Below are 26,396 nucleotides of genomic sequence, written 5' to 3'. Positions count from 1 at the left end.
CCTCCCAGGACTCTGACCCAGGATGACCCGGGTGACAACCAGATCACACTGGAGGAGATCACACAGATGGTGAGCCAGGCCTGCCCTCTCGCTCGCTGGCCAAGTCTGTCCTTCCCTGGCCACCTGGCTCCCAGGATCCCACCCCCAAGACCCCCCAGTGGAGCTCAGTCATCCCCTGTATTGGTTCCTGGAGCTCCCCTAACAAAGAGCCCCAGAATGGGGCACTTAAAACAGCAGAATTTTCATCTCACATAGTTCTGGAGGCCAGAAGTCTGGAAATGAGGTGTTGCTGGGCCCATGCTCCGTCTGGAGGTTCCAGGGGAGGGTCTTCCTGGGCCTCTTCCATGTCTGGTGGCCCTGGGCATTCCCTGGCTCGTAACAGAGGATCACCAGTCTCTGCCTCGGTTGTCACATGACCATTTCCTCCCCAGCTGTCTCCACGTCCTCTTCCCTCTGTGTGTGTCGGCCCTATGTCCAAATTTCCCCTTCTTAGAAAGACACCGAGATGGTTAGATAGCATCACCGACTCAACGGACATGAACTTGAGCAAACTCAGGGAGATAGTGGCGGATTGGGAAGCCTGGTGTGGTACAGTTCATGGGGTCTTAAAGAGTCAGACATGACTGAGCAACTGACCAACAGTAACAACATACTGGATGAGGGCCCCCTCTAGTGACCCCATCGTACCTGAGTACATCTCTGAAGGCCTTATATCCAGTAAGTTCATGGTCACAGGTCCCAGGGTTGAGGACTTCAACATACAGTATGTCCCCTACATACAAAAGAGTTCTGTGAGCATGCTCCTAAGTCCAACTTGTTCATGAATCCAACAAAGTCAGCCTAGGAACCTGACTAACACAGTCAGGTATATAGTACTGTAGGTCATAGGTTTATAATACTTTTCACACAAATGATGCGTAAGAAACAAATACAAAATTAAAGAAGACCATTTTAATCTTACAGTACAGTACCCTGAAAAGTACAGTAGTACCAGCTTCCTCACCTCTGCTTTTTTGCTTGCTTCTGGACATCCTGGACTTGAAATAAAGACACTGCACTGCTATCCTCTATATAGGACTGTACAGTAAATACACACAGCACAACCACTTGTAGAGGATGCATGCATGTGATAGTGTACACCAGACATGTGAACTAACTCACAAGACTGGACCTGCAAGGTGAGGTGAAACACATGTTCACCTCTTTGAAAGTTCACAGCTTGAAGGTTCATATGTAGGGGACTTACCTTATCTTTTGGAGAGGAAGATTCAACCGATAACACCAGCTCCTCTGTTTTCTTCATCTTCTGCTTTCATCTCTCCCCTAACCAGCCGCCTCTGTCTCTGCTCACCCTGTCCCTGGAAGGAGGAGGGTAAGAAGTCAGGCCTGGTGTGGACAGGCTCCCCACTGTGTGCCAGAGTCTTAAGGACTCTTCTCAATAGTGCTGTGGATCTGTATTTTTATCCCCATCTTCCAGATGAGGCAACTGAGGCAGGGGGAGGTGGTAGGTGGCCAGGTCATGGTAGGTGGCCACCTGCCCGGCAGTGAGGGGACCCCGGGCAGAGCTCGAGGCAGGGTTCCATGCGGTGGAAGGGATGATGGTCTGTGTGCTTCCGGGGCCTGGCTGGGCCCCCTCTGGGCCCCCTCTGGGCCCCTGTTGCCCTTCACTGCAACCAAGGAAGCTCAGGGCCACCTTTGACCTCCCCGGAGGTGGAGGCCCTCTCGTCAGACTGAGTGATATCCAGCCTGTTCAGAGTAGCTAATGGGAAGACTCAGGCCTCTGAGTCCTGCACCCACTGCTTCCCTCCCATCCCCGCTCTGGACTCGTAGAGTGGGTTCTCCTGGCCCTGGGGGTGGGGGCAGCCATCCATGGGGCAGCTGGCGCCCTGCCTGCACCCCAACCTCAAGAGCAGTGCAACAGGGCTGCCCCAGGCACCGCCCAAGGACCCCGGCCAGGACACTCAGGCAGCAGCCACACTGCTCGTGTTTCCCAATAGGGGACTGACCGGAACGTTCACCCGTCAAGAGCCTGAGGGCCCTCATTCCAACTTCATGTGTAGCCAAGTCTCTTCAAGAACAAAGGGCCGGCCGCCCACCCAGCTGCACCCCCAGCTCCCCTCCTGCAACCCTGACGTGGTTCCCAGAATCTGAGGGCCTGCGTGGGGCACGTCCAGTCTGGAGGAGGCCCCAGGGCCGTCCAGAGAACAGCGGGGCTTCTTGTGACGACGTTCACAGGCCTCTGCTCCAGGCCCTGCCCCTCCCGGGGGCCGGCCAGCTCCTCCTGGGCAGCGTGCCTCCAAGCCAGGCCCCTTCCTCAGGTGTCCATGCCCTGGGCACCCATCCCAGCTCACGGCCTCACCCCAGAACAGGCCTGGGCCTTCAGGGTGGGCTGTGCTGGTTGCCTGTCGCCCCTGCTTCAGAGGCTGGGGGCTCCTTCTCATGAGGGTCCTGAGCATCCCAGGTGGCCCATGCCGCTTTCATCCCCACGTCTCCACTGCCTTCCTGAGAACTGTCATTCCTGATGGCATCATGTCCCCACACCCAGGCTCCTGTATCTGGACTTCTGCCCAGACCATGCCTGGCCCAGGGCGACTCTGTTGGGGGGAGTACATGGATGCCCACCACCCACACACACACCCCACACACACATGTACATATAAACACCGCACACATGTACATACCACACACATGTACACAGTACACACGTACACACACCATGCAGACATACACATCATGCACGAGTACACGCCACACCATGTACACTCCATACACACCATGCACACACCATGCACACATCACACACATGTACACACCACACACATACACACTCAGCGTCACACACACCACACACAGGCTGCAGTAGGAGCTCTTTTTTCCACTTGCCCACACTCTGTCCCTGCTCTGAGCCTGTGCCTGCAGCTCCTGAAGCCAGGACTGTGTTTTCTGGTCTTTTCGTCTCACAAGGATCTGCCTGGACGGTTCTCAATGACCGTTTGCTGAGAAGTAGGCGGGAAGACTCTGTCCAGGATGGAGGCTTGTTCCCCTGACACGGGGTCACCCCCACTTCCCTTGTCATTAGTGCTACTGGCTGGGCCCTCTGGGCAGGGTAGCTGGCTGTCTCCTCCTATACAGCCCAGTCGGCACCCAGGAGGGGAGCAGGGGCATCCGTGTTCCTGACTCTCCTCCCATGAGAGCCCAGTTACCCTTTCCGGATCCACCAGACTTTCCCAGAGCCCTCTGGGCTGCAGGCCTCCTCTTGTCTGATCCCAGCCATGGGGACATCGCTTCCCTAGAGTGCTTCCTGAAGATTTCCCCAGTCGAGGGCTTGGGGAGTGGTCACCTTTAAACGTGGTGTCCATTGTGGCCCTGGGGCAGGGACTTGTACCCAGGACGAAGGCAAACAGCTGTGTTGTGGACATGGGTCAGGGATACAGGAGGTCATTGCACCTGTGAGTCCTCCCCTAAGGAAATTTAAAAAGAAGTTCTGTGAAGCAGGTGTGGACAGACAGGACTCGAAGGAAGAAACAGGTTCCAGCCTGAATCAGACGGCCTGGGCTCTGTCCCCATCAACCTGGCTGAGCGCCTTGGGCTAGTCATTAACCTCCAGACGCCTTTGTGGTCTCACCCATGTGTTGGCGTAAGGATGACCTCATGAGTGACTGAAGCGCAGCACAGGCCTGCAGACACACACACACATGCACACACACAGACGGGGCACGGCAGATGATGGTTCCCAGCTCCCACCGTCCCCTGCTGGACAGTCTCCCAGGGAGGGGGGGGGGCCTCCCCAGTCACGCCTCACCCTCCCACTTACCAGAATCGAGATGGATGTTCCCTCTAGGAAGGGGCTCCAAAGCCAGAAGGGGCCCCTCGCGGGCCTGACTGGGACCTTGCTCCTCTCAGGCTGAAGGCGTGAAGGCCGAGCCCTTTGAAAACCACTCAGCCCTGGAGATTGCGGAGCAACTGACCCTGCTGGACCACCTCGTCTTCAAGAAGATCCCTTATGAGTGAGTGGGCATGGGTTCCAGCCCCCGCCTTCCTCCTCAGGCACCATCACAGCTGAGTCCCCCTCCTGAAGCATGTGCGCTAGATTTCCAGAGCTGCATGGTTGATGCTCCACAGAGAGAAGCATAAATGCATGTGCCGGCAGGGATGGTGAAGGATTCCTGTCCCTTCCTGTCTCCAGGCTCTCTCCTTCCCTACCAACTGCACCTGTGCACGCACACACACCTGCACACATGCACACATACACATGCACACACGCACACATGCACATACACATGGATACACACACACAGTTTTCCAGAAGCATCTCTAACTCTGTGCTCCTTTTCTGGAGGTCTAGAAAGAGTATGTGTTCACATATGTGCATGTATGTACATGTGAGCAAATGTGTGCACACGCATGTGTATGTGTCTGTGTGTATGCATGTGCAGGAATGGACTCTGGGGACAGCTCTGGCCTTTGAAGAAGCCCCAAGGCCTGATCAATACCTCCTCTGGCCTGTAGTCAGTCACCCCCAGGTAGTCTTAACTGTACCACCTACATGATTTGTATCACCTTTTCTTCATCTGCCCCTGTGCCAGAATGGTATCTGTGAACACCATCTTTACTAAGTACACTGTATCCCTGGCAGTGCACCAAGCCTTGAGGTTGTTTTCAGATTTCACTTTTATACTTAAAGGTGGAGGTCAAAAAGCCTCATCACAACTAAATATATCTCTGGGTTTCTGACAAGTGTCCTAGAATGGTTTCCTGAAATTGGAGTCACCGATTCGGAGGTCATAAATCATCACAGGACTCCGGATCTCTGCCTTCTAGAAAGGTAGCCCCACCGGACACACAGAGAGGCCCTCACTGACACGGGCGCTGCCCCTGCTGGTTGTGGAGTGTCAGCCTTTTATAAACCTGCCACATCTCCCAGGCGTAGAGGCAGTAGTTACTGCTCACTCTTGCCCGTGGAACTCTGTCACGGTCACTGTCAAATAAGGAGCTTGTCCTGGAGGCCCGGACAGCCTGTGGTCCTGTGAGGTCGCCATTCCCAGAACACGCTGTGGCACGGCTTTTGGCACCTTTATCTATCTGTCTGGCCCTTTCTGTGGCCTTCTGTCCTTCCTGTTCTACAGACCAATGTCTGCAATGTGACTTTAAAATGGAGGGTTTTCCCTGTCAGAAGCAAGATCCAAAACCAGACCTGACGTGCTCTCAGCACCAAATCTCAGTTCGGCCTCTCCATGACCCTGTAAGAGTATTGTCATTATTCCCATTTCACAGATGATGAAACTGAGGCTCCAGGGGCTTAGCCAGAGCCACACAGCTGATATGGGGCACAGCTAGACCTGACCCCAGGGTCCCCTCCTCTCAAAGACTCTGCAGAAAGTCACTTCCCAGTAATGACCACTTTAAAAAGCAGAGGACTCAGAAGAGAAATCAGTAAGAACAAACCTAACCCCACCCACTCTGGGTTTCTCCCTTACTTCCTACAGGGAGTTCTTCGGACAAGGGTGGATGAAACTGGAAAAGAATGAGAGAACCCCTTATATCATGAAAACCACTAAGCATTTCAATGATGTGAGTATAGGGGTAGGGGGTCCAGTGCCTTTTTCTGCAGGTTTCTCTTTGGTGGGACCCTCAGAACAGGCTGTACACCTGCTGGATTCATAGCAGCTGGGTCCTCTCTGAGCCTGTGAATTATATGCAAAATAATTTCTTTCAAAGTTTACACCCGTCCCAAAAGATGGGGCTGTCATCGCACTTTAGATATGAAGACACCAAGACTCTGAAAGGCAAATGCCTGAGGTCTCCTGACCTGTGTCTGGTAGCTCATGGTCTTCCTCCCCTGCAAAGCCCCAGTCCTGGGGAAAATATCCCTTCCTGATTTCCCCACATCTGCGCTAGTTCCAGCGCTTGCAACCACAGGGACCCGTCCACTCCTGGCCTCGTGACAACCTCAAGGGCGTCTGCACTTAACATCTTCATTCCTTTGCATTTAATCATCAACACAAGAGCCTTTGATGGCTGGAAGTGGGAGCACATGATCCCACTTGTCTTGACTGCCTGGTCAAAGCCACATGACGCCAACCACAGCCAGGGGCGGACCCTCATCCCGGCAGGAAACACAGACAATCCAGGTTTCGGAGCTCGGAGAAGGAGCCCTGTCACAAACACGGCTGCAGAGTGGAAAGCAGCATGTGTGGCAGGAGAGGACGTGATGAAGTGGACGGGGCCCTCAGGAAACACACAAGAGGCCTGAGTCTGACCACACCTGACTCACAACTCTAACCACAGCAGGAGGCAGCAAAAAAGTCCCTCTTCCCCCCCCACCCTCCCCCACTGTGTGCCCAGGACTCAAGTAAGTGAAGGACGAGACGATGGAGCGAGCATTTATTACATGTTGACCACCTGCAAGGCACTGTGCTCAGGATTTCATCAGCCTCATCTTATTCTCTGTTATGGATGAAGAAACTAAGCTTGGAAGAGGTTAATTTTCATCCCCAGTCATCAGCAGGAGAGCCCACTTTGAACCCACACAATCCACCTCCTGCGGAGGACTGCCGTCATCACTACCTGGCGTGTGGCCATCTCTGTTAAAAATTCACCTTTTTTTTCAGGTGCACAGAATGGGTGCCCCTTTGATGGTGATAATCATGGCCTGAAACTCTGGTTCTTAATCTCTTCCTGACACAGGGTTTGGTTTGGTTTTGTCTTTGCTGGGTTCCAGCCCTATTGGCCTTAATTCTTTGTCTTACCTTTTAAAACAAATCTTTTAAATTTTTTAAATTTTATTTAATTTATTTATTTTGGCCTCATTGGGTCTTGGTTGCTGCACCCTGGCTTTCTCTAGTTGGAGTGAGAATGAGGGCTATTCTTTGTAGTGGTGCATAGGCTTCTCTTGTTACAAAGCACGGGCTCAGAGCTTGGACTCAGTAGTTGTGGCACATGGCCTTCTTTGCCCAGTGGCATGTGGGCTGTTTCCAGACCAGAGATCAAAACTGTGTCCCCTGCATTGGCAGGCAGATTCTCAACCGCTGGACCACCAGGGAAGTCTTCTTGGTGTTATTGAATGGTACTGGCTGGGATCTCCAGGATCAGGACTGAAACTGGTGTGAGTCAAATGAAGTGCTCAGGGACAAATTTAAGGAACTTCTCACCTTCAGGTGCATGCACTTGCACTCTGGGTGCCTCTAGACCTGGCCCCCGGACCACAGTCTTCAACAGAGATGGTGATAGTGAATCTTGTTCTTGGTTTTAATCTCTATCAGTGTTAGTCACTCAGTCGTGTCCAACTCTTTGCCACCCCATGGTCTGTAGCCCATAAGGCTCCTCTGTCCATGGAATTCTCCAGGCAAGAATACTGGAGTGGGTAACCATTCCCTTCTGCAAGTGATCTTCCTGACCCAGGGATTGAACCCGGGTCTGCCACATCGAAGACAGATTCTTTACCATCGGAACCACCTTAAAGAGTGCTTCTAATATTTCCCCATTTAGGATAAAATTTGTTTGTTTATCAAGTTAAGGAAATTCTTTTTCTTATTCCTTGTTTGCTAATAATGGTTTTTACCGTAAATAAGTATTGCATTTTATCAACATTCTTCTGCATCTATTGAGATGGTCATATGGCTTTTCTCCTTTCAGTCTATTGATGTGATGAATGACAGTTATAGATTTTTCTCTAATAGTCAACATCCCTGCTTTCCATGGACAAATCTAACATATTCATATTATATTAAAAGGATGTGTACTTTTTCCTTCTTTTAAAGTTATCTTTATCTGGTGTTGGTATCAAGTTTATACTAGCTTCATAGAATAAACTAGCAAGTATTCCTTCATTCTCTCTTCTCTGGAAAATTTGACTAATCTATTCCTTTTTAAAAAAATTACATAACGTGTAAAACTGTTTTGAATTCAGTATTTTCTTTATAGAAAAAAATTTCCATTTAATTAAGGCTTATAATATGTGTGCTATTTTGTGCTATCATTCCTTCCTGATTCACTTCAGTAGTTTTCCATTCTTACATCATTTTATACCTCATTCTTATTTATGTACGTCCTTTAGAAATTTTTCTAAAGAAGAATATTTCTGGGTGGTAGAGCCCTATAATTTATATTCATCTATAAGTGTCCTCTTTATTTTTTTAATAACAAGTCATGTTTTTTGTACTTTTTATTTTAAAACAATTGTAGACTCAAAGGAAATGCAAAGAAATGTACAGGCAAGGCCAGTATTCCCTACTGCCCCAGTTCCTTGCAGTTCTAGTTCTCTGATGTTTGAGCTCCAGCTTCCACCACCTCCCCAACCCCTGGCTGCTCCAAGTTCAGCCTGCATTTAGTTTGTTTGTGTATGTGTGATTATTTGCTTTGGAGGCAGGGTAGAGGAGTCCTTGGATATGTGAACTAGACAAGGGTTGCCCCAAAGTGTGTGTCTTCTCCAAGCTTCAGTTGTATGGTGGGAGATTCCCTCAGACATTCACTCTTATTAACTGTTCTTCCAGATAAACTTTAGAATCACTTTGTCAGACTTTCAAGATAACTCCCATTGCATGTTTTATTGGGTTGCATTAAACGTGCTTATTAGTTTTGAAAAAAGACATATTTACATTCCCATTTTGAACTCTAATCCTTTTCTTCCTTAATCAATCCTCTTATTACCTTTGACAACTTTATTTTTCATGGAGCATCCTACATAGTTCTCATTAAAGTTTCCAGGTAATTTACAGATTCCCACTGGTATTTTGAAGGTGATGTCTTTTTCATTGTATTTTCTAATTGGTGCTGTTGTTCAGTCACTCAGTGGTGTCCAGTTCTTTGCAATCCCAAGAACTGCTGCACATCAGGCTTCTCTGACTTCCACTTTCCCAGAGTTTGCTCAAACTCATGTCCATTGAGTCGGTGATGCCATCCAACCATCTCATCCTCTGCTGGCCCCTTCTCCTGCTGTCAATCTTTTCCCCACGTCAGGGTCTTTTCCAGTAAGTCAGTTCTTCACATAAGGTGGCCAAAGTATTGGAGTTTCAGCTTCAGCATCAGTCCTTCCAGTGTCAGTGTTGATTTTCTTTAGGATTGACTGGTTTGATCTCCTTGCTGTCCAAGGGATTCTCAAGAGTCTTCTCCAGCACAATTTGAAAACATCAGTTCTTCAGCACTCAGCCTTCTTTATGGTTCAACTCTCCTATATGTACATGACTATTGGGAAAACCATAGCTGTGACTATACAGACCTTAAAGTGATAGCTCTGCTTTTTAATACGCTGTCTAGGTTTGTCATAGCTTTATTTACAAAGAGCAAGCCTCTATTAATCTCATGGCTGCAGTCACTATCTGCAGTGATTTTGGAGCCCAATTTGGTATTGCTACTATATTTTTAAAAGTTATTTTTGTATACTGAATCTTTAACCAGCTACCCTGATGAGCTCTGTTGGTTATTCTAGCAGTTTTCCAATTCATTCTTCTGGGAATTTTCAATTATTTCATCTGCAAATAATGGTGATTTATCATCTTTACAGTACTTATTCCCTTTACTTTTTTCTCTTGTCCTATTGCATGGGCTTAAAGATCAGTAACTTGATCGCTTCAGAAATCGTCCGCAACGAGGACATCAACGCGAGGGTGAGCACCATCGAAAAGTGGGTGGCCGTGGCCGACATATGCCGATGCTTACACAACTACAATGCTGTTTTGGAGATCACCTCGTCCATGAACCGGAGCGCAATCTTCCGGCTGAAAAAGACGTGGCTTAAAGTCTCTAAGCAGGTACCAGCAGGAAGGTGGGCTGGGCTGGGGCTGGGGCAGGGAGACCAGGGACCGCCACCATCCATAGGCAGATGAAGGACAGGGTGAGGGCCAACACTTCAGGTAAACTAGAGAACTCATCTCCCGTTTCACCTGAGACCAGATATCAGGCCCACAGTGTGGCACTAGCTCCTTGTGGGACTTTAATTCCCACTTGAATAGTCAGTACCTCAGAGTGGGACATGTGACAGTAATTGTTGCTCCCAACACGCTGCTTCTTGAGTTGAGACAAAGGAGTGGTGACTTTTGGGGGATCTCAGTCCAAACCTGCAGGTTACCAAGATGCTGGTCAGAATATCCTGCAAGTCCTCTCCTCAGACTTTGATTTCACAGCCCTTCTGACCCTGAGAGAGTTAACTTGTCCCTGTTACCCATTAGACAGTTGCTGATCTTATATATGAACTTAACAGTTATTCACTCAGAACCTGATTCTGAAAAACCATAAGGCAGTGTCTTCCTCAGGAGTAAAGCTCTATGCCCTGGGGTCGTGAGGAGACAGCTCTCCTGAGAGGAGACATTTGGGCCACCTCCTAGGTGCACTGGATGTCCCTGAAAGCTGGACAGGGACCACCAGGGGTCAGGGGATGCCTCCAAAGGCATCAGTAGTACAGTGTCTGGTCTTACAGCCAGGTGAGTTGTATGGGGTCCAGGGTCTCCAAGGAGCCTGCTTCATCTGGGCCATTCTGTACTGGCATGCTGTGTCCCCTCATGGTTTTGTTCATCACCCACTCCTCACTACTCTTCTAATGCCAATGACAGCTCATGATTCCATGCCCCAGGGAGGCAGCAGGTCCATAAATCCCTCCTCTTTAGATAAACAGCCATACTCAGGATATCCTGGGACGTCTCTGCTGCCCTTCCACTGCCAACCAGTCACTCCTGCTCCAGATAACAGCAGAACTGCAGAGCACCCCTACCATCCACACCTCACCCAGTGAGGCTGGGCCACTTGCTTCTTAGCACACAGGGATGCCGGGCTCAGGACAAAAGCTGGAAGATGCCTCCCTTGCTCGTGGAAGAACAGGGGCTGGCAGTGCAGGAGCTCAGGGCAGCAGGCCACATCTGCCCACACGTGGCATATGACCTCGTGAACTCTTGGAGTCTGAGGTTGAGCGAGGCTGCCGTAGAACCTCCAGGTCACCTAGGCTGTTCAGTCTGTCGAGGTTCAAACATGGCTATGGGCAGAGTCCAAGTGACCCATTTCAGGTCAGCATCTTTCTTCTTCTGCCCTGTTCCATCATAATGATGTCATCTTTTCCAGAGGCCCTCTCACCAGGGTTTATTTTCCCATCCCACTGGGGGTTTGGGAATTTTTTGGCTTCATTCTCTACATCACCCTTGTCATAGAGTTGGGAGGGAATTGCCTAGACCATCCTGAAGTCTTCCATTCTCTTAGGAGAGTGCAACTTGAAGGCAGTTAGAGGGCAAAGGTGTGTGATTTGGCCTGCCTCCAAGATGTCATTCAAGACCTAGGGTCAGCCAGTGTGGGCATGTGCTCAATTGTGTCCAACTCTTTGAGACCCATGGACTGTAGCCCACCAGGCTCCTCTGTCCATGGAATTCTTCAGGCAAGAATTCCGGAATGTGTTGCCATGCCCTCCTCCAAGGGATCTTCCCAACCCAGGGATCAAACCTGCATCTCTTACATCCCCTGCATTGGCAGGTAGGTTCTTTACCATTAGCACCAAAAAAAGGCTGAGCACCATAAAATTGATGTTTTCAAATTGTGGTGCTGGAGAAGACTCTTGAGAGTCCCTTGGACAGCAAGGAGATCAAACCAGTCAATCCTAAAGGAAATCAACCCTGAATATTCATTGGAAGGACTGATGCTGAAGCTGAAGTTCCAATACTTTGGCCACCTGATGTGAAGAACTCACTCATTGGAGAAGTCTCTGATGCTGGGAGAGATTGAGGGCAGGAGAAGGGGGCAGCAGAGGATGAGGTGGTTAGGTAGCATCAATGACCCAATGGACATAAGAAACTCCAGGAGATAGTGTAGGACACAGGAGCCTGGCATGCTGCAGTCCATGGGGTTGCAAAGAGTGAGACACAACTTAGCAACTGAAAAACAATGACAACGAGCATGGTGATACCTCACCTGGAGCCATGTGAGTGTGTAACTGCTGTGTCACCCACAATTCTGGACTATCTGAATGAGCATTGCCCTTAAGGAACATCTGGACCCACCCTTCCATTTTCTGGATGTGTGTTGAGTGTGAACTTGCCTATGGATGTATTGGGTATGGAGGCAACAGAGCCCACCAAGGGCTCTGACCCTCAGTCCCCACATCTGGCCTCAGCTGTAGCATCTCATTTCTCTGCAGGTGGAGGGGACAGAAGAGGAAGCGAGGGCACAGCTCTGGAAAGAGGCCAAGTGCAGGAGGGTGGCTGGGAGCCTGGGGTGGAGGTTGGCCTGGGCATCTGAGAGCAGCCATCTTGAAAGCAGAATCATCCACCCTTGGCCTGGTGGGGCTTCTTCCTTCCTAGCATGTGTCTCTTTCATCAGACCCAGAATACATTTTTGCTTTGAGCAGGGTTGGTCCAAACCAGGCGACCATATTTCTAGTTGACATGGAGGGACCAGCGTGGAAGGACAGTGTGTTTTGCCATTCTCTCTCCTTGAAGAGCATCACTAATCTCTTCTTCCATCCGAAGGAAGACTTGGCTTATTGTTTTCTGTGGGTAGGTTTCTCATATAAAAATTAATCCTATGGTGCACAGCAGGTCTCTGGCCTGATTTCTCAACCATGTTCTGGATCTTGAGGCTTGGTGCTGAAAAGGAAGTCACTACTCATCTCATCATTTTATAAATGAGGGCGCTGAGGAACTCCGAGGTGAGGGACTTTCCCCAGGTCGTGTGGGATAAGAAGCACAAAGCCAGGCTCAACCCAGGACACGCTCCGCAGCACCCACCTGGACCCTTAAGACAAACACCAACCACCTGAGTGGCTCCACCTAATATGTGGGCAGGGCCTGCCTTGGTCATTTGGCAGAGAGGACCCTCTGCTACAGATTTCACTGTTTTCCGTCAAGGTCTTTTCTTCTTTGATGATAAGTTTATTCACCATCTTTTTTTTTATTATTAAATTCACGTGCTAAGTCGTTTCACTCCTGTCTGACTCTTTGCAACCCTATAGACTGTAGCCCACCAGGCTTCTCTGTCCATGGGACTCTCCAGGCAAGAATACTGGAGTGGGTTGCCATGCTCTTCTCCAGGGAATCTTCCCTACCCGGGGATCAAACCTGAGTTTCTTATGTCTCCTGCATTGGCAGGCAGGTTCTTTACCACTAGTGCCACCTGGGAAGCCCGTTAAATTTGGGTGGTGCCCCTGATATATAAAAGTGAAGGTGTGAGGAGATGGTCACATCCTTTGGGTACAGTGATGAGAAAGGTCATGATGAGAAAGGTCATGATGCCCTGTTCTGGGTCTGGCTGTCTGGAGTTACCCGTCACATCCTTCCCAACAACCCAGATCTCAGGACCCCAGCACTTGGACCCTCCTGGCCCCACCCACAGTTTCTGAAAGATGTATGAACATGGGCACACAAAGCAAAGATCTTTGTCCACCTCCTCACGAGTTCAGGATCAAGTTTCTAGACCCAGGAAGTCCCCGAACCCACCTGCCCCATCTCAAGATGGAACAAGGCCCTGGAGTGTGGGGCAGAGCCGCAGGCTTTGATCTGTGCTGTGTGCTAGTAAATGCTTCTCATTCCTTCCAGACTAAAGCTTTGATTGACAAGCTCCAAAAGCTTGTATCATCAGAGGGCAGATTTAAGAATCTGAGAGAAGCTCTGAAAAAGTAAGTTGTGTGTCATTTTGTCACCATTATTTTTTAAATCATAGAACTGCATTGCAGTGGCATTCGTGTGCCTCACCTGGCCAGAGCAGGAGGCCTGTCTGTCTGTCTGTCTGTCTGTCCATCTGTCTGCCCACAAGACCAATCCCTACACATCCCCAGACCCCCAGGGCAGGGCAGCTTTGTCCTCAGTCATCTCCCAAAGAAAACTCATGCAGAGAGAGACACAGGAATAGTCTTGAGAAGTGTGGTAGGTGTGATGGCAATTATAGAGGTGCCGGATTCCTTGATTCCAAAATGCACATTTTATTTTATATTTTACCGTTTCTGATGTCAGGCTACATCTCATAGTCAATGCGTTTATTTCATATGATTACATTTCCTTTTTGTACTTGATAATTAGTCATCAAAACAAGAGTGCGTTTTATAGACAACGGCATCTTGGAATCAAACAAATATGATTTTACTAATAATTGACACTTTACAGTTTGCAAAGTTGGTGACTTCCCTGGCCCCGTTAACACTGCCCAGGAGGTGAACCTTCTCAACCTTGGTCCTCTTGTCCTTTTGTTGTTGTTAAGTCGCTCAGGCATGTCTGACTCTTTCTGACCCCGCGGACTGTGGCCCTCCAGTCTCCTCTGTTCATGAGATTTCCCAGGCAAGAATACTGGGTTTCCATTTCCTTCTCCAGGGGATCTTCCCAACCCAGGTACTAAACCCGCATCTCCTGCATTGGCAGGCAGGTTCTTTTACTTTTTTTTCCCCAGTCTTGGGGCATGTGGAATATTAGTTCCCTAACCAGGGATCAAACCCACACCACCTGCAGTAGAAGTGTGGAGTCTTAACCACTCAACCACCAAGGAAGTCCCTAGACCAGGATAGTTTTTGTGGTGAGGGCTGTCCTGTGCATGAAAGAATGCAAACATCCCTGGCCTCTATGCATGGTACCGGTGCCCCCGTCCCTCTCACCCCCGCCGAGTTATGAGGACCAGGAAGGTCTCCAGACATGGCCAGATACCCTCAGGGAGGCACAATTGCCCCCACTGAGAACCACATTGTGAGACAAAAATCTCCCATGATGTTTGTCCAAACGAGGACACTGAGGAGCTAGTGGCTGGCCAGAGGATTGGGGGAAATGGTGACAGAGCCGGGCCTTGACCCAAGCCGGTGCCCTGTGGTTTGCCTGAGAGGCCAGGCCAGCTGTCTTTGGGCAGCAGTGACTTGGCCCCTTGTCACATGCCAAGGCTGCACACCCACCTGAAACATGGGTTTGCTGTCACTCTCGTTAGATGCTCACTTGGGGTTCCTCCACTAGTCTCTGCCTCCGTGTTCCTCTTGGATACTCGAGCACATGGCCTATTGGGCTGGCCCTCACCCTTGCTCTCCATCAAGGTGGCCACTTGATGGACCTTCCAGTGCCTGGGAGATCCCAGGGCCTTGGCTCCAATGGAGCCCGGGAGCGCCTCTCCTCCTTTCCAAGAGGGACCCCATGACCACTGCCCACACCAGGCCCGCTAAAGCCCCCAGCACCTGGGGATGGAACCCGTCACACCTCTTGCCCCTCCAGTGACTTCAACACCCCACACCCCCACCCTGCCAGCCCCGTCCACCTTTCTCATTTCTCTCCTGTCATCCCTGGTGTGTCCCTCGTGCCGGCTCTGTGTCCCATCGCCTTGACCATCATCTTCACTTTGTTTGTGTCCTCAGACAGATGTTCCACCCATCTGTGCTGTCCGGCCGTGTCTCCTCCGCCCGGGCTCTGCGAGCCCCTGTGGACTGTGCTTGTGGGGAGCTGCCCCCCACATTCACCAACCTGTCCTTCCGCCCGTCCGTCCGCCCCCAGGTGCTGCTCCATCCGCCTCCTTCACATGGCTTCCTCGCCCAGCGCCACCACAGCCTCACCGCCTCCGTGGTCCCCATTCTGTCTGCGTCCCCATCCTGACTGTCTCCCCTCTTGCAGGTTCCCCGTGGGCTTGTGTAAGTGCCTCTCCTAGACGCCTCTTCACCCAGCCATGCAGGGCACAGGTGGCCTTCAGGCGTTCCGGCCACTGAGACCTTTATGCAAACCAGGTTCCTGCCTTACGGAGATGCAGGCCAGGCCAGGCAGGGGAAGGACAGACTGGGACATGTGTTTATCCCCCTTTAATCCGGAAGCACCAAGATTTACGCATAAAGCAGCAGTATGTGAAGACTTGGGGGTCATCTCACCAGGCGGGGGGCAGAGGTCAGAGGGCTTGAGGTGGTGGGTGGGCACAGTTGGTGAGTCGCCCAGACAGGGAGCTCATGATGGGCCTCACCGTGTGGGTCCATGGGTCCTCAGACCTGTTCTAATGTCCCGGGTGTCCTTTTGAGTCTGTCATCATAATATACAGCCTTGTGCAGCACCCAGGCTAGCACATGGCCTTTTAGCTTTACCAGCCAAGACTGCACCCCCAAATCCTACCTCCTGTCCCCAGCTACTCTCTTAAATATCTCCTGGGCCACCTACAAGGCTTGCTGTGTGCACCCCATCAGTCCACTGCCCCAATGCCCCCACATGGATGTGATCTCCCCCTTCTCCTTCCTCAAACCACACCCTGGTGAAACCCACAAGACTGTCCCCTCCTGTCATCCACTGAGTGACCAGAAGCTGCCCACAGCTCCACTCAAAACATTTTGTTGTAAAATTTGGTCACAAGCTCTTGAGGGGCCAGTTCTAGCTTTGCCCATCTGTGTAATCTTAACCCAGCAGATCCTTGCTCATTGGCACATCTGTCTTTAGTTTGAATAGGATGCCTGTGGAGGGCATGCAGGAGCCAGGCTCTCGCTGCTCCTGTCACAGCCCTTCCCCTCTATTCCCCTAAGTGGAGGATGGAAACAACTCTGAGGGAGCAAGTCTGCTGGCTGAGCAGCAGGCCACCCCATGCGACCTCCTGTTGGTGTGGACATCCATCTATGTACGTGGATGTGATGGATCCACAATCCTGGAGTTTCAGGGGCTCCAACAAGAAGAAATATCTGTTTGCATCTTTGTTTTCAGCCTGTGGCCACAGAGCGAAGCCCAGTCTCTTGCTCATGAAACTACAGAGCAGGTAGAATCCAGGTGGCAAAAATCAACATTGGATTCTGAGCCCCACCCCACTCCCAATCCATTACCAAAAAAAATTTCCCCAAAATCTGAGGACCTGATTTCCCTGTACCACATACCAAAACTGTTGGTCCTGACCCCAGGGATTCCAACCCAGCCCATGATGTCCCTCATCCCCTCCTTGAGAAAGAGAGGAGATCCCAGACTGGACGCTTGTAAGAGAGGGCAGTCCATCCCACAGCCAGGGGTGGGGGTGGGGGACAGAGCAGAGGGTGACCCCTGCTTGTCACCACCCCTTTCCTGGGGTTCAGTGGAGAACCCCATCAGGCAGCTGCATCTTGCTTTCAGTCGCTGGTGCCAGCTCATTTCTTTCATCCTCTTTGACATCATCAGGAATTTCTTGGCAGAACATCAGGCTTGGGGGCCCCAAACGATCATAGATAAGATCAAGGTGCCAGGAGTCACCAGGTGTTGGCATGCATGTCTAGGTGCCACCTGGGAAACCAGAAGCAGCTTTTAGACTGGGGGGTGGGCACTTTCTTTCTGCTCCCTAGAACATCAGGTACAGGCATGTGAGGGCTCTGCCCCCGCCCATAACAGCCTTGTTGGCCAGGCCCTGATGCAAGGCAAGGTTGGACCCCACCTGACAGGCCAGATGCCCACGTGGAGAGTTCAGAGCTAGCCGCACATTGGGTGTTTTGCCCACACGAAGCCCCCAGTGTGCTTCCCGGTACACTCAGATGCTCGGCACGGCCTGTGTCCACACAGTACTGCCCTTTGGGGGCCCTCCTCCAGCCTTCTCTGCCCCCACTGCCCCCTACTCTGGCCACTCTGACAACACCATGTATTTCCCTCACAGCTCTGGACTCTGGGGCAGGTTGTGTGTGTGTGTGTGTGTACATGACTGAATGAAGTGTGCTGTTCCCTAAAGCCCCTCACTATGCAGGTGATGAACAAGAACAGAGTCCAGGACTGGCGGTGCCACATGCAAGTGACTAAATTGCCCGCCCATCATCTTTCCACACCTGGAACATAAGCCCCCGTAAATCATTCAGGGAAATCACCGAGTGGCCCGAGGACCCCAGACATTTTTTCACTGATCTGGGTGGTCAGGACCCCGTGAGGCATTCAGAAACATCCTGCTTCCTTCAGTCATTCACAGTCAGCGAGCAGTCACTTGGCCTTCCCTCTGCCTCCGTCCGAGATAAGAGGCCCTCCAAGCTCTCCAGGCTGCCTGGTACCCACCAAGGACAGGAGGAGTGGAGCACCCCCAGAACCTACCAGTCAGCCCTCCAGCCCCAGAGTGACTTCTCAGACCTTTGAACTCTTTCTCCATCAGATCCACCAGCCTGTGCTTCAGATTTCGAGTTTGATGGAAAACCAGGCATGTATTGGGTTGGCCAAAAAGATGATTCTGGTTTTTCCATAAGATGTTAAAAACTGGAACAAACTTTTTGGCCCACCCGATAACAATCATGGACTATTAATGGTCAGAAGGACTGAGAGAGGTCTGCCGGTGACAGCATGATTCTTGCTTTTTTTTTTTTTCCCCCTTTTTCACAACCTGCAGTAAAGAAAAAAATAAAATTATATTTGACATTGTTACCCTGTAAACAAACGCATATATGCCTAACGGGGACAAAAATGTCTCAAAGCAATTTTAGACCATGCAATGAACTCAGATATTCCCTATTCTCTCTTTTTTAAAACTTTTAAAAAAATCTGATCAACACTCACCAAATTGATTTTAACACCCATGAGTCAAGACCGACAGTTCAAATAACATTTCTCCTCTCCACTGTTTCTCAAACTCCAAAAATCCACCTCCTTTCAGACTTTGCCATACTCATGTGTCAGTTGTATGTGCTTGTACTTAATAGTTTACTTTAGATTAACTATTTCCCAGAAATAAATATTTAAATTTATTTTCTTTATTTAAAGAAGAAAAACTATCATGACAGCAAATGGGAAACCAGCGTCTTTGCCATAAATATACATGGTTACCATAAAAAATAAATACAGTGAAAACAAAACAATGTTATTAAATTCTTACCAGATCCTGATGTATGCCAAGGTTCTGATCCTTAATGAGTCCTGTTAGTGTTTGTTCAAAAAAGAAAAAGAGTGAGGGAAATGGCGAGTGTTAGGAAATGTCAAAACCATGATTGCTGATACTCATGATGCTGGGTGGTGGGGGTGAAAATCAAATGTTTATCATCTTATGAATCAATTCATCTAAACAGTGTCTGAGCATCACCTAAAATCAACTCTCAAATCACCTAGAATTGTCTCAGCTAATATGAGCGCTGTTGTACAGGGGAGCCTGAGGACCAGAGGGAAAGATGTGGCTCAGGGTCACACATCAAACAAACAGGGGGCTGAGACTAGGTTCTGTCCTTGCTCTACCATCCTCCCTGTCTTGACCCCCTCTGGAGAGGCAGAGTTGCCACCAGGAGACAGAGGTGAGATGGGCTAGAAAAGGAGGGTCGCTGTGGCTGTGTGCTGAACTGAGAGGAGTCTGTAGAGCACTGTGTGGGGAGTCCCTCGAGGGAGTTCTAAGGAGCTCTGCCGGGGCAGAGTGACCACCAGAGCCATCACAGCATCAGCCCCCTGTCCCAGCACCCCGTAAGAGGCACCAGACGGGGCATGAAGGACCAGTGACTGGAACCCCTGCTTCAGAGCCACAGATCAGAGAGGCCTGGCCCGTCCCCCACAAAGGCCGTCAACCCCCGCCCAGACCACATCCAGGACGGAGGTCTCAGAGAGCAGCGCTTTCTGTGCTGGTAGCTCAGTGCCTGGGTGGGCAGAGGTCCCAGTGGGTCGAGAAACAAAGGCAGAGACATCTCAGGGAGAGAGTGTCTGGGGGTGACTGGCGTGAATGGGGGTGGCGCTACAAGGCACCCCCAGGACATGATTCTGGGATGGGGTTGTGATGGAGCATTTCAGGGGAGAGACAGAAAGGAGAGCCTGGCGGGGGCTGGTGCCCAAGCCCCAGGACTCCGTCTGGGAGGGGGAGCAGACAGGTAGAGGGGGACCTTCAGGCTTGGGGTGGGAGGGGATGGTCCACGGAGAAGCCCCAGCTGGCACCATGTCATCCCCACCATCCGGAGGACCGACCCTTTGCCCAGCTGGTAATTCAGGCCCAAGCCCTACTGTTAACTCTTGGCGAATAGAAACCCCTTTCCGTCCAGCAAAGCGAGTGATCCACAGGGGTGTGTCTGTTCTTGGGAGAGGCGCCAGCGTTTTAAGTGAAAAACCTCTGTCAATGCCGTTTGCTTCAAAGTTGCGACCCGCCCTGTGTCCCTTACCTGGGGATGTACCTCACTGACCTGGCCTTCATCGAAGAGGGTACGCCCAACTACACAGAGGACGGCCTGGTCAACTTCTCCAAGATGAGAATGGTGAGTTCCCCGCAGCAGAGAGGGGCAGGGGCAGGGGGACATCAAAACCCGAGCCCGGGCCCACCGCAGCTCTGCCTCCAGGAGCAGGCCTCCAGGCCTGGCTGACTGGCGGGGAGCCCAAGCCCAGCTCCTCCTATAAGAAGAGACACCCCCTTAAGTGGCGGTTAGCACTGGCCTGCCCTGAGCCAGCTGTACCTCCATCCCCTCCTCTAACGCCTATAGGCTGAGGAGTGGGTGTTGTCTACCTCACAGGGGAGCAAGCTGAAGCTGGGAGTGATCCAGGACCAGCCCAAGATCACCCTAAGTGAAGGGCAGAGCCGGGTCTGGGGCTCTGTCTGGCTCCAAAAGGTGTATCTTTATTCCAAGCCCATCCAGTGTCGTTCAGATAAGCACTTGCTTTTTTTTTTTTTTAACTTTATTTTATTTAATTTTTACTGTTTTGGGTCTTCATTGCTACACATGGGTTTTCTCTGGTTGCGGTGCACAGGCGTCCCATCGCAGTGGCTTCTCTTGCTGCAGAACACAGGTTCTCAGGCACACGGGCTTCAGTAGTTGCAGCTCACAGCTCTAAGCACAGGCTCAGTAGTTGTGGCACATGGGCAAATTTGCCCCGAGGAATGTGGGATCTTTCCAGACCAGGGATCAAACCTGTGTCCCCTGAATTGACAGGCGGATTCTTAACCACTGGACCATGAGGGAAGTCCTAAATAAGCCCTTGCTCTATGTGGCCGCAGCAGAATCATTTCTGCAACACCTCCTAAGCAAGTAGGTTTCCAATTTCCCCAGGGAAATCTAGGACCTGGGAGGGGAGATGAAGACCCCCTTCCAGCAGGGAGCCTTGTTTGTACCCATCCTTCTCCCCTGTTGTCTCCAGCCAGAGAGCCTCTTTTTGCATTGGTTCTGTGTCCTGGGCTTCCTGCTAAGGTTTTGCTTAGTTGGTAAGATTTCTCTATCAAGGGCGAGTTGGCAGCACTGTCCTAGTGGCAGGAAGGGGAGACTTTGTGTGGTCTTGCACAACATGGGCACATGGACAGTGGCCTTTAGCTGTTGCTGGAGTTGAGGGGAGCTGTTTTAGGATGTTGGATAAGCTGGCACCACTGATCAAGTGATGTGTTTCTCTCTCAATCACATACTGTAATTTTTGTTGTTGTTCTGTCCTTAAGTCGTGTCTGACTCTTTGTGACCCCATGGACTGCAGTACACCAGGCTTCCCTGTCCTTCACTGTCTCCCGGAGTTCACTCGAACTCAAGCCCATTGAGTCAGTGGTGCTCTCTAACCATCTCTTCCTCTGCCACCCACTTCTCTTCCTGCCCTCAATCTTTCCCAGCATCAAGGTCATCAGGATTTTTTTTTAGCAATAAAATCATTTATTTTCACTACTTAAAGAAAATGATTGGTAATTTTCTCTTACTATATTATCTGTGAGTCTTTAAAATAATTTTCATCATCTTTAGTGTGATCTGGCTGAATATATGTTTTACATTTCAAATATGCATCTTTTTATTGAAGTATAGTTGATTTACAATACTGTGATAGTTTCAGGTATATGACATAATGATTCAGTGTTTTTATAGATTATATGCATGGATAAAGAAGATGTGGTGGAGGTGGTGGTGGTTTAATCGCTAAGTCGTTTCTGCCTCTTTCCACCCCATGGACTCTAGCCCACCAGGCTCCTCTGTCCATCGAATTTCCAAGAATTCTGGAGTGGGTTGCCATTTCCTTCTCCAAAGTAAGATGTGGTGTGTATATGTATATGTATGTATGTGTACATACATATATATTTATATATACACACATGCACACACATATGCTGAAATATTATTCAGCCCTAAAAAAGAATGAAGTTCTAAGAGGTACAAAATGTTATGTATAAAATAAGCTATAAGGACATATTGTACAACACAGGGAATGTAACCAGTATTTTATAATAGCTACAAATGGATTATAACCTTTAAAAATTGTAAATCACTGTACTGTGCACCTGTAACTTATATAATAATGTACATCAGCTATACTTCAATAAATATATAAATTGAATGAGGTTCTGCCATTTGCAGCAATGTGGATGGACCTCGAGGATATTGTGCTTGGTGAAATAAGTCAGATAAGGATAGATAATCTGTGTTACCCCTTATAACCTATAAATTTATTGATTCTTACCAAGGATCAGCCTTTGAGGCGAGTTGCTGGTATAAGAAAAATCATGATGCTTCAGTAGCATCTCCCAGGAGGTGAATTAAGAGGCTGAGTTGATGGCTATTGATGTCCCTTCTGTTTTGCAGGGGGAGGGGATCCAGGGGTGGTACTAGGAGCAAATTGTTTCTAAAACTCGCCTTCCTGGGACTTCTCTGGTGGCCCAGTGGCTAAGACTCCATGCTCCCAATGCAAGAGACACAGGTTTGATCCCTGGTCGGGGAACTAGATCCCACATGTGGCAACTAAGACCTGGCACAGCAAAATAAATAATAAATATAAGTTAAAATAAATATTTAAAACTCTCCTTCCTTCCTGCAGATATCTCACATCATCCGAGAGATCCGCCAGTTTCAACAAACTGCCTACAAGATCGAGCACCAAGCAAAGGTGAGCTGGCAGCATTTGCAGTCACATCTGATTTCTCATGAGTGCTGTGGCGGCACCCCCTTCTTCCTGCCTCTTCCCCTCCCCCTCCAAACCCAAGCATTTTCTGCCTTGAGTTCCCTGGGCCCCACTCTTCCAGGAAGCCCTCCTCCCTGTGTCCTGTCCCCTGACCCGCCACGAGTTCCCCTCCGTTAGACAGAGCTTCTGTTCATCCCATAGCTCCCGTCTGATCTTTACCTGCCACAGGATGGCTTAGAATCATGCCTGGTCTCCCTGGAGGCAAGTGAGCCGTGTTTACTACATCTTTTCGAAATGCTCACCAGTTTCAAAATTCACAGCTAGAAAGGGCACCCAGCAGAAAGTCCCCCAGCCTCCAAGTAAGTTCCCCTCCCAACGTCAACCACATCACTCATTCTTTGTGTGTGTTTGCAAGCACAACAAAACCTTTTTTTTACTCTGTTAGCAGGCTACACACACATACATATTTCTTTGGGGCTTCCCACATGGCTCAGTGGTAAAGAATCTGCCTGCCAATGCAGGAGACCTAAGAGATTTGGGTTCAATCCCTGGATTGGTAAGATCCCCTGGAGGAGGAAACGGCAACCCAGTCCAGTTTTCTTGCCTGGGAAATCCCATGGACAGAGGAGCCTGGTGGGCTACAGTCCGTGAGGTCACAAAGAGTCGAATACAACTGAACATGCATGTACTCCTTTGTGATAGACTTGCCCTGTCTCCTGCCAGGTTCCATGAACTCACTCTGTCTTACAGCTGATAGCCACAGGGAGAAGAGAAACCTTAATCAAGTGTGCCGCTTTTTCCTTGTCATTCACTCATTCTTAGATTTGGCAAGTGCTTATTGAACACATACCAGGTACCAGGCACTGTATTAGGCCTTCGCCCCCTTCTTAAACTTGCCCTTGAGCTCCAATGTGCAAAACAAATAAATGTTACTGCCCTTTAGACTTGGAGAAGGAAATGACAGCCCATTCCAGTATTCTTGCCTGGGAAATCCCTTGGACAGAAGAGCCTGACGGGCTACAATCCATGGGTTGCAAAGAGAGGGACACAGCTGAAGAGACTTAAGCATACTAAGCATGCCCTTCAGGCTCCTTCTGTTAACAACTTTGCAGTGGTGGTGTTTGCTGCCAGTCTCAACAGAAGCAACACTCTTAGGGAAACAAATGCTCATGATGGAGAAAACTGACCAGTCTGCTGACTTCCAGTATATTTGGAGGGTTGAGATTTTGTGCTCTATAAAGAACTGTTCGTATGAAGCTACTAACTAGATATAAAAGTCTGGTCCTGGGACATCCATGGTGGTCCAGTGGTTAAGACTCTGCCCTTCTACTTCAGGAGGCATGGGTTCGATCCCTGGTTGGGGTACTAAGATCCCACATGCTACATGGCATGGCCAAGAAATAAAAATAAGTAATTTTTTTAAAGACAGAAAAAAAAAAAGGTCTGGTATATTTCCCATAGCTGTAATATTGCCACGTCTTTATCAGAGTTCGTCTAGACATGAAATCTGAGGTCATCTTCCTGGAGGTGCTGGTTGAGGGCCATTAATCAGACACAGTAACCTTTTCATCGGTGACTAATGGTCAGCATCCTAGACAGCCAGGTCAGTCCCTCACAGTAGCAGAAGGTCAACTAGCAAAGAAGCTCACAAGGACTTGATTTTTCTCCTGCAGCTATCAGAAGGTTCCCAATTACATACTAAGAAATGAAATTGTTTTCTTCCTCCTGATCTAAGTGTCTGTGGAAAAATGTGAATTTTCAGCTCCAAACAACTGACAAGTCACTGAACCTTGGAAACGTGAAAGTGTTTAGTTGCTCAGTCCTGTCCCACTCTTTCTGACCCCATGGACTGTAGCCTGCCAGACTACTCTGTCCATGGAATTCTCCAGGCAAGAATACTGGAGTGGGTTGCCATTCTCTTCTCCAGGGGATCTTTCTGACCCAGGGGTGGAACCCAGATCTCCCATGTTGCAGACAGATTCTTTACCGTCTGAGCCACCGCTGAGCCTTGGAGAGATTCTTCATGAAGGGTAGGGGTCTACCTGTGAGATGTGGGCTCTGATCTCTCATTGTACATTTAACACGCAGGAGTCCAGCAAAGCACTTGGGAGCTGGGCGAAGTGGGGCACATGGAGTAAGGAGAATAGTTTAATCCATGTGGTGACTCTTCCTGATTTTCCACTCTGAGATTTTGCCCTGGAGTGAGCCTCGTGAGGGGAAGAACAGGGAGCCTCCATTCTTACACAGCCTCAGCTTCCACAGTCAGCTCCTGGGGGATTCTCTTATGCTACGTAATCCCGATGTTTAAGAACATTTTTCCAAAATATGGAAACGCTAAAAGAACTGTCTCTGGAGTTGGAAATGGTAACCCACTCCAGTATTCTTGCCTACAGAATCCCATGGACAGAGGAGCCTGACGGACTATAGTTCACAGGGTCACAAAGAGTCAGACACAGCTGAAGCAACTGAGCACACATGCACAAAAGAACTGTGAACACCCGTACATCCACGGCCTAGATGCTACAATCGACACTTTAGATATGTAGATATAGATGTGAATGTGAATGTGAAAGCTGTTCATTCATGTCCAACTCTTTGCGACCCCATGGACTACACAGTCCATGGAATTCTCCAGGTCAGAATACTGGAGTGGGTAGCTGTTCCCTACTTCAGGGGATCTTCCCAGGTCTCCCACATTGCAGGTGGATTCTTTGCCAGCTAATCCACTGGGGAAGCCCATAGATAGAGATGATTATATTTTGAAATATCTATTTATTTGACTGCACCGGGTCTTTGTTGCACCATGAAGGATCTTTAGCAGCAGCACTTGGACTCTTAGTTGCAGCATGTAGGGATCTAGTTCCCCAACCAGGATGGAACCCCAGCCCCTTGCATTGGGGGTGTGAAGTCTTAGCCACTGGACCACCAGGCAAGTCCCATAGATATAGACAATTTTTTGATATGAGCCTAAAATATGTCTTCTAACACTCAACCACAGGAATGGTGGTCAAGAGTAATTTTGACCATATGTGATTTTGTATTACTATGAAGACAAAAAATTAAGACAATACTGAAAAATAGTATTAAGACACAACAGGGACTTCAATGGTGGTCCAGTGGTTAAGAGTCCGCCTTCCAATGCAGGGGACACAGGTTCAATCCTGGTTGACGAATTAAGATCCCACAGGCCTTGCAGTGCGGCCAAAAAATAATAATAATAAGGAAGCAAAATCATATAAAACATGCATTGTTTTTAGTGCATCTTTGCCTCATGTGCAAGCCTGATGCCTCTCTCCCTGTGATGCTGCCTGATTCCTGGGAGACACTCAGTGACCACCTAGTATATTATGGAGATTGCATCACCTTGCATTCCTTCTTCTCTTTTCCTTTTCTCAGGTAACCCAGTATTTACTGGACCAATCTTTTGTAATGGATGAAGAAAGCCTCTACGAGTCTTCTCTCCGAATAGAACCAAAACTCCCCACCTGAAGCCGGTACACAGCCCAGATCCAGCCGCTCCCATGGACACGTGCTATATGATACTGTACATAGTCGTTTGGTTTCTCTGGGTTTTCTTCTTTAGTATGTGCTTCTCCAAGAAACAAATCCGTTCTTGTTCTTAGATTCCCATAGAACCAGAATATGAATTTCTGCACCGTATAAGACTTGGTCTGCCCGCCCCACCCCTCGTCTCCTGCAGTGCCTGGTTCTTTTCATCAACCGTCCTTTCAGTCTGTCCTT

General features: G+C 49.4%; 1 protein-coding gene across 1 annotated transcript in view; it reads left to right on the top strand.

The window, feature by feature from the left end:
• Positions 1–26,168, top strand: part of RASGRF1 (Ras protein specific guanine nucleotide releasing factor 1) — a 101,116-nt gene extending 74,948 nt beyond the window's left edge. Inside the window, exons 20-27 of the mRNA XM_065906523.1 lie at positions 9–69; positions 3,904–4,007; positions 5,487–5,571; positions 9,552–9,749; positions 13,509–13,588; positions 19,936–20,053; positions 22,572–22,640; positions 26,052–26,168. Of these exons, the coding sequence (XP_065762595.1) occupies positions 9–69; positions 3,904–4,007; positions 5,487–5,571; positions 9,552–9,749; positions 13,509–13,588; positions 19,936–20,053; positions 22,572–22,640; positions 26,052–26,144 (808 nt within the window). The 3' untranslated portion in view covers positions 26,145–26,168. The remainder of the gene's footprint in view (positions 1–8; positions 70–3,903; positions 4,008–5,486; positions 5,572–9,551; positions 9,750–13,508; positions 13,589–19,935; positions 20,054–22,571; positions 22,641–26,051) is intronic.
• Positions 26,169–26,396: the final 228 nt, after the last annotated feature.

Source organism: Muntiacus reevesi, chromosome 15, assembly GCF_963930625.1.
Source record: "Muntiacus reevesi chromosome 15, mMunRee1.1, whole genome shotgun sequence".
Classification (NCBI taxonomy): Eukaryota; Metazoa; Chordata; class Mammalia; order Artiodactyla; family Cervidae; genus Muntiacus; species Muntiacus reevesi.
This window is presented reverse-complemented; position numbering and strand designations above follow the sequence as displayed.